This window comes from Elephantulus edwardii, unplaced genomic scaffold (genome assembly GCF_000299155.1).
Source record: "Elephantulus edwardii isolate Elephantulus edwardi_28Jun2011 unplaced genomic scaffold, EleEdw1.0 scaffold00176, whole genome shotgun sequence".
Lineage (NCBI taxonomy): Eukaryota > Metazoa > Chordata > Mammalia > Macroscelidea > Macroscelididae > Elephantulus > Elephantulus edwardii.
Genome location: NW_006399926.1, coordinates 4319691 through 4328543, shown reverse-complemented (window position 1 = coordinate 4328543; position 8853 = coordinate 4319691). Strand labels below are relative to the sequence as shown.

The 8853-nt window shown below is 44.5% G+C and overlaps 1 protein-coding gene across 1 annotated transcript in view; it reads right to left on the bottom strand.

Annotated features, from left to right (window-relative positions):
- Positions 1 to 7515: 7515 nt before the first annotated feature.
- The window catches only part of LOC102863296 (chromosome unknown open reading frame, human C1orf189), a 6244-nt gene continuing 4906 nt past the window's right edge, over positions 7516 to 8853 (bottom strand). The window contains exon 4 of the mRNA XM_006895850.1: positions 7516 to 7617. Coding sequence (XP_006895912.1) covers positions 7516 to 7617 — 102 coding nt within the window. The remainder of the gene's footprint in view (positions 7618 to 8853) is intronic.

The window sequence follows — 8853 nt, the reverse complement described above, 5'->3', positions numbered from 1 at the left end:
CCCACCCCAATTTGGATGCCGATCAGACTCCACTAGTCTGAGTTTTATCTTTTGATTCCTGGTATCCAGGGAGCTAGAGCAATAATGAGGAGGGGAGGTCACTCATGATCCTTCGAAATTCCCCTGAATCCCTAGATCAAATTGCTTTGCTATTTTAGGAATCCCCAATTAGCAGGAAGACATCATCATTCCCCAGGGAAAGGAGTTAGAGGGTAGGCTTAGGTCTGGAAGGATACCTCATAACTTGCAATAGGATGGACAAAGTAGGAGAGAGTTGGAGTGAGCCAAACAGGATCACACTCTGTTTTCCCATATTATTGTTAGATGTTGGTGAATCAGTTCTGGTTCATACTGGTCCTATGTACATGTTCACAATTGTTTTCCCCACAAACCCAGCCCACTGCTATCAAGTAAATTATGACTCCTGGCAACCTTCTATTCAGTTTCCAAGACACTAAATCTTTATTGGAGGAGACTTCCCATTTGTCTCCCCCAGAGCAGCTGGTGGTTTGAGACTGCTGAACTTTTCGTTAGCAACACAACACAAAACACACTATGCCACCAGAGCACCTTTGTTTTCCCATGGGGACCTTTAACTTTGTATCAGCACAGGCTAATGTCTGTGCTGCTTTCTACTCTTCTCTCAACTTGTGTTCTCTCCTCTGCTCTCCCCCTGCCCCCTACCCTGAAATCATCAAAATAATTGTTATCCTCAACTCTTCTCTCTCCAGCTTAGTTCCAGGCTGTGTTCATTTTGCACTTGGAGCTTCATTGCTGACAGGTGGCAGTTGATCTCACTGGCACCATAAAACCGGAGAACATGCCAGGAGAGAAGTGGGCACTGTTCAAGGTGACCAGTGCTATCAGAGAAGAAAAGAAACAGCTCTAATTAATTATTATGTCAAGGTTAATTGGATAGTGTTAATGCTAAGCCCAGCAATAAAGAACCCAAGATGACCATTGGGGCAGAGGACAGAGCTAGATGTTACTCTTGAGAGCTGAGAGCTTCCTGCCACTAGCGGTTAGGTCAGGTTATGAGTTGGCTCTAACCCAGTGATGCTGTGTACGACAGATCAAAACTTGGCCCTGTCCTGCCCTAGCCTCATAATCACCACCGTACTGATGCCCGTTGCTGCAGTCATTCTCAGTCCATCTCATTGTGAGTCTTCCTTTTCTACCTTCCCAAACATGGTCTCAGACTATCAGCTGACTTTTGAAGGAAAGCAGAAAGACCAAGGACCTCCACTGGTTACACTAGCCAGGGAAAGGAACTAGGGAACAAGAGAGTTCTAGAGGTGGGAAGTAGGGAGTTAAAGGGAGGAGGGGGAATTTAAATAAAGAGGAAAACACAAGGAATTGAGAGTATAAGAAAAAGAGTAAATTTCGAGTAAGGGAACACATACAGGATTTAAGTCCCTAAATTCCAGCTCTCATCCTATTCCTATGCCAGCATGAACGTTTAAGATTGAAATCATTGTGGGTTGCAGCCACTGAGAGGGTCCTGGAGAGGATCAAGTCAGCAGCCCCAGAGGTTGAGGTAGGGAAGAGTGTGATGCTGAATTGCCGACCTCTGTAGGAATATGTTTGACATTTAGTTGGCTCCTAATTAAACAACCCAATATCAAACATATCATACAGAAGCAGGCAGGAGAGGCTTAATAGTCATTGGTTTCTCTCCACATTGCAAAGACAGTCATGCTTAGATGGAAAGGCATCTCTTGAGGAGGGCCACTGGCCCCTGATCTTCACCTCCCAAGGCAGCCAGCTCTTCTTTTTGCTCATCTCCCCTTCGTGCCTTTCCTGCCTCAGCTCCTCTCCTGTCAGTGCTCTGACATTTGCTGGATCACGTCAGGCTACACCAGGAGAAATACCTGGCAGCACTCCACATCCGGGCACCTCTCCTCAAAAACTCCCACATGGAGCTGCTCTCCCTGATGTCACGGCCCCAGTGCCTGAAGGATCAACAATGTCAGCAGCCCTTCAGCAGCTTTGCCACCTGTTCTTAACTCCGTTCCAATTACCCTGAGGTAGGAGGCCAGGGTGTCTTGTACATCCTGCTTTCTCTCCCCACAAGAACTCCTAACGTTCCCAAATCTCCTCAAGTCAGCTGAGGTCCTTTCCATGGACACCATCTTGCTCTTAAGGACTACAGCTAAGTAGCCATGAGAAATTTCTCAAATTCTTGGCTTCTTTCTGCCTTATTGTTCCTTCTCACCTGGTCACGTCCTCCAGCCATCCTCCTTCACGTTGCCCTTGGATGTCCAGAACATAAGAGTGACTTATCACATAAGCAAGGTCTGGGTATCGTCTTGTCCTTTCCAAATCTTGTGAGATTCAAACTGGGCCCCAGAGGAGAGGACTGCTGTGGTATCCTTTGCCTGGCAGAATTGAAAGTAAGGGTAATAGAGGAAAACCCTCTGCCAGGGAACAGCCTGCAGTCCACAGGACTCTCCTCCTTGGGCCTTTAACCATCAGAACACCAGTGCTTTGGCTGCCATCTCCAAGGATCTTCCCTCACAGGGATCCAGCTTGGTCCTCTTCAAGGGGATTTTTCTTCTGAAGAGAACCCAGTTTGTTGATATTAGTGGGAGACAGATGCTTCTCTTCACTGTGGCAGAAAGGAACTCGGGTTATAGCTGCACTCCTGGGTGGGGGGCTTGAAAGTGTTGTATTTAAGGAGGAGGCTCTGCTCCAGCCCCCAGGCCTGTTCCATGTGTCCTTGCTCCCATTAGTCTGGACACTCCCCTTATCTGCTCTTCCACTTTGCCCTTGAACTAGATCAATAGCGTGTCCCAAGCCTCATCAGTCCTGTTGTGTGACTTTTACCTTCCCTGAGAAGGCTAATAGATATGCATCCCAGCCCCAAGCTAGGGAGCTTTGGTGCCACGGCTTTTCTCTGAGAATCTTACCACACTGGTGAACTAGGGGCTAGAAAAAAAGAACTCGAAGTTTCCAGCATGAATTGAAAAGTCTTAGAGGTACCAGGAGGACAAAGACTGGGAATATTGAGATACAGGAGGAGTAGCTCTTAGAAAACAACTTTGGATGACATACTAGGCAGAAATATCAGATGGATTCAAAGTCTCTCCAGCTCTCTTGCAGTCATTTCAAGCAAAAATGAATCCTTCTGAGCCAGAGGGGCTGGGTGAGGCACCAGCTGTAGAGGAAAGAGGGGTTGGATAGATGGGTTGATGGGTGGTGAATTATTCAGTTGATATGATGAGGTCCGACAGAGTAGACAAGATCATTGGCAATGAGGCCAGCCTGCCAATAACAGAGTCAGCCTGGTACTGACAAGCCCTGGGGCAACAGGCCAAGGTCAGGGATCAAGGCTGAGGAGACAGGGCATTCTGTGGATCTGAGTAAACAGAGGAACAGTAGAATAGAGGGGCTGGAGAGGGAGGGACATTGGGTAGTGAGGCCATGATTCAACTCAGCTCACTGTTGGCAAGTCGAACGGATGAACAGACTCACACTTGACCCTCCAGCAGATTTCTAGAGACCATAATTTGCAGTGAGGAAATTGCCATTTTTCTCTCTCAGAGCTGTTGGTGGATTTGAACTGCTGGAGAGGTGCTGCCTTTGGGCTAGCAGCACAACTCCCTCTGGACTGTGCCACCAGAGCTCCCTAGGTCATGATTAGAAAAAAGAAGAGGAGAATGAGCAGAGAAACTCCACTGGAGATTGACATTTACAGAGCAGTATGTGCCACCTCAATTCTTATTTAATCCTCTCTGCAACCCACTGAAGTGAGAATTACTTCACTTTACATATAGCAAACTGTGAATGAAAGTTAAAATAACTTCAAGAAAGCCACACAGCCAGTAAGTGATAGGGTTAACACCAGACCTGAACCGATTCTGAACACCAGCCAGATAGTGCCAGTGATAAAAGCATGGAACTGACTGATACAAGGAAAGACTAAAGAAATGAAAGCAAGATGAACCTGTGTGAAAATAATAGATTGGGGAACAGCAGTATGAGTGGAAGATTCAGTCTCATGCTTGTGGTCCAGTCCGGGCCACATGGATGTTTTGTCTTTTACAAAACTTGCATTTATCTGTATTGAAAAACAAGAAACTCATGAAATTTTATTCAAAATGGGTGTCCCTGGAGGACATTATGCTGAAATATCTCAGTCACAAAAGGACAAATACTGCATAGTGCTAATATTATAAAATGGGACTGACATCGGGTTTGGGGGGAACCTAAGTAAAGAGGGGATAAATAATGTATACTGCATTGAAATAGGTGAGGGAGAGAACTGTTTAAAAGCAATATATGATTAGGTATTTTCATGACAAGATTCCAGAAAAAGAAATGCATAGTAAAGTGGACTTGGGGGCGGGGGTGCCAAGGGATTGTATAACAATGAAAGATTTTTTTTTCTTTTCAAAGAGAAAAGTGAACTAGTGGGGAGGAGTGGGCAGGGAAGAAAATAAGCAAAAAAGAATGAATGAGAAATTAAATGGGAAGACTATGCTGTAAAAAGTTGTTTAATTAAAAAAAAAAAGAAAAACAAATTAAAACTAAACTTGCATTTATCACTCACTACCTGCAGGTTCAATTTTTTCCTGTCAAACATAATTCTAGGTGGTATAGCACTGGTCTGTGTGTTGCTGTACAGAGGTAACTCATGGTTGCTGTGATGCTGAACACTGTGACACTGATGTGCCAAAAGTGGTAATGGTTACACATGGTAGACAGTGTTTGCTTGAGCTTCCCAACTAAAACAAGCCTGGAAGCCGAAATGGCTTGCCTCCGGAAACTCTATGTACGAACAGTGCTCATGCCTTTCATTTATAGGGTCGCTATGAGTCGTCTATGACTTGACAGCACCTAACAACAACAACCACCACCACCTCCCTGCCAGACTTTGAGCTTACAAGCTGCTGTTGACAATTTGTGAGCCCATGAGAATGAATAATATAAAGAATTGAGAGGGAGGAGCATGGGATGAGGAATGGCATTTGAAATGGAAAAGAGGGAACACTCAGTGAGGAAATGTTTGCTGTGTTCCAAACATCGGGCTTGTTCTCTATATTGTTGTTGGTGTGTGCCTTTGAGTAAGAATATACTCAAAGTTAACACTCCAGTGGGTTTTCAGAGGCAGTAAGTCACACAGGAGATTGCCCATCCTTCTCCCATGGAGCAGCTGGAGGATTTGAACCGTGTGGCTGTAGTATTGTAGTGCAGCTTCTTACCAGTAGGACACCAGAGCTGTTCTCTATATACATCATCTCATTTAATCCTAACAACCCTATGAAATAGGTATTATTTCCTCCCTTTTAAAAATTAAATAGCACATGAAGACATAACAATTAAGGTGAACTCGGGATTTTACCTCTAACCTGACTTCAAAGTGTATGCTTTAGCTTTTATGCCATCGCCTGCCTTTCCCTATTCCTGAATCCATGGGTTGTATAAAGATAAGGAAGGAAATGTTAGAATATACAAACAGGGAGTTAGTAGAAGACTGAAGGATGGCTACAGGCTAGGGTGGAGAGTTTCAGTCTTTACTACAACATGGAGTAGTGGGAAGAATGAGTGAACAGTGAGTTGCTGTCAGCAAAATGAGAGAACAGGAGCTAATAATGTATAATGACGGTCTCTTGGAGGGATGGCACATTCCTGCAGTTGTTACTGGCTTTGAAATGGGGTCTTCTGGTTTGGGTTTGTTATGTATACATAAAATGGGTTTTGGTGGCCTGCAGATGCATATAGTTTATCAGAACTTTTCAGAATTTTTAATGCCTTTACATTGGCTAGGAGTCCTGGTGGTGCTGTGGTGTTGCAGCATTTGGCTAGAACCAAAAGGTCAGCTGTTGGAACCTACCACACAGTCCTGGGGAGAATGATGAGGCAGCCTTCCATATTTACGTGGCAACCTTATAGACAACTCTGCTCTGCTCTATAGGGTTGCTATGAGTCAGAATTTGAGTCAGTGGATTTGGTCTATTTGTTTTCGTTTGAGTATTCTCTTTCCAGGCCATAACAGAGGGTCAAGGACTACAGCCTCCAATATGGATTGAGGCCGGGAAAGGAGGGACAATCTCCTCCTGTACCAGTCAGATTCAATTTGACGGTACACACACACACACACAAAATAATAAAAAAATTAAAAAAAAAAAAGATGACAAAGATTCTCAACACTGGACCAATTGGCAGCATCAGGATGGATGGTGAGGAGATTGACATTGTTCACAGCTTTAGTTTGTTTGGCTCCACAGTCAACACTCTTGGCACCAGTATCCAGGAAATTAATAGACATATTGCCATGGGAAAGTCTACTGTTAGGGACCTCTCCGAAGTACTGAAGAGCAATGGTGTCTCTCTGGAGACTAAGGTGCATCTGATACAGGCCCTGGTCTTTGCTATCACTTGTTATGCATCAGAGAGTTGGACAATGACTAAGGAGGATAGAAGGTGAATTGATGCCTTTGAGCTGTGGTGCTGCAGAAGAGTATTGAGGGTACCATGGACTGCTAGGAAAACAAACAGATTCATCCGGGAAAGGGTCAAACCAGGCTGCTCCTTGGAGGCAAGGATTCTGAGGCTCCGTCTAACATACTTTGGACATGTTGTAAGGAGCGACCGGTCCTTGGAGAGGGACATCATGCTTGGTAGGGTGGAGGGACAGCGCAGGAGGGGAAGGCCCTCTATGAGGTGGATTGGTTCAGTGACTGGGTAATCGGGATGGGTGTGTCAGAGGCAGTGCGATTGGCACAGGATAGAGCAGAGTTTAGGGCTGTTGTACTTAAGGTCGCTATGAGTCGCAAGTGAGACTCGAGGGCACATAACAACAACAAGGCCATAACAAATCCCACCACTTCTCAGTTCCTTACACTTGTTACATGACCTGTCTTACTCTGGAAGCATTTGAGTTAGAATCCTCTCCTTTTGCAGAGGTGGGAATTCCGGTCTAGAGGAAAAGATTTCACAATAGTGGAGAACCAAAAAAGCTAGGTTTCCAGACACCTGAATATGGATTAAATAGATTAATCCATAGCCACATTTAGTGCTATTTCTTTCAAATATACAGAATAAACTAGTAGAAGTGAAATTTGAGAGGTGGTGGGTGAACAAAATTAGAAAACTCTTTTAAAGAGATAATGGTGGCTGTGAATATAGATACTCAAGGTTTACAGCTGAAAGAATGAGCCAGATTGTCTAAGTTTGACCTTAAAAGCTAGCTTTATTTGTTAAATGGAATTAAAATTCTCTAGTTTCATACTGTCCGTCTTTCCACCCCACCACCCACCCTTCCCCTTCTTCTATCAATATTGCATACCTCACTCTGACCACAAGGTGTCACTCTAGTTTTTACCATTGGTTTTATAGTCTTTCCATTAACAGTAGGGTGTAGACAAAAGTGAAAAGGGAGAGTAGGACTGTTTTAAATCTTGGGCAGATGGCTTAATTCAGGTGCCTGGGGATGGAAGTTCAAAGCTGTAGAGGTTCAAGAATGCTAAGTTAACAGGCATGACAAGAACAGAAGGACCATTTTAGATGCCATCATAGTCTCTCCACATAAAATGCTTTTCCCATTTGATTTAGCTCTTGTTGATACTGCTGATATTCCTTTTCATACAGCTGGTGCAGGGCAGCTCGACGGACCTGGAAGGGAGGACAGAGAATAGAGAGTGATGTTGGTCCTGTTCACCATCATTTCTCATTTTTCTCCCTGGTTGCTTTTCCATCACTCTGGTCCCTTGGACCTGACTTTTGCTGTGGCATAAGCAGTAGAAGAACAAGTGGAGGGGAAGCATAACCAACCTTAAGCACATGTCAGCAAATATTTGCTGAGAACATACTATAAGCAATGAACTCGACTAGACACCAGGAATACAAAGATTTATTGTTATGTACCATTCCACAAGAAGTACAATTTGACCTTGAATCTAATTAAAAAAATCATTTCAGGGACAGATTTGAGGCATTGAGCACTAATGAGTGAAAGCAGAGGACCTGCGGAGGGATATCAAGAATATTATCCATGAAGACTGGAAAAGGTCATTATAAAGACAAAGGGGGAAGAAAAGACCAAGATGGATTTTCAGAAGAGAACCTGAATATTGCACGAGAGCACCAAGAAGCCAAAATAAAGGGGAGGGGGGAATCAAAAAGTTAAGAGCTGAATAGCAGACTTCAAAGAACAGCACTGGAAGACAAAGCAAAGTTGTTGTTATGTGCCGTCGAGTCACTTGTGACTCATAGCGACCCTATGTACAACAGGTCTAAACTCTGCTCTGTCCTGTGCCAATCTCATTGTCTCCGACACACTCATCCCGATTGTCACAGTCACCAAATCAATCCACCTCCCAGAGGATCTTCCCCTCCTGCGCCTGCCCTTCACCCTCTCAAGCATGATGTCCTTCTCCAAGGACCGGTCCCTCCTTACAACATGACCAAAGTATGTCAGACAAAGTCTCAGAATCCTTACCTCCAAGGAGCAGCCCGGTTTAACCCTCTCCAGGATGAATCTATTTGTTTTCTTAGAAGTCCATGGTACCCTCAGCACTCTTCTCCAACACCAAAGCTCAAAAGCATCAATTCTCCTTCTATTCTCCCTGGTCATTGTACAGCTCTCTGACGCATAGCAAGTGATTGCAAAGACCATGGCCTGTACCAGATGCACCTTAGTCTCCAGAGACACACTGTTGCTCTTCAGTACTTTGGAGAGGTCCCTAACCAGACTTTCCCATCGCAATACGTCTTTTAATTTCCTGGCTGCTGGTGCCAAGAGTGTTGATTGTGGTAGAATGGGACTGTCCTTGGGGTTGGGGAGAGACTGAGTAAGATGGGTTCAATAATGTATACTGCACTGAAACAGAGGAGGGAGAAAACTGTTTA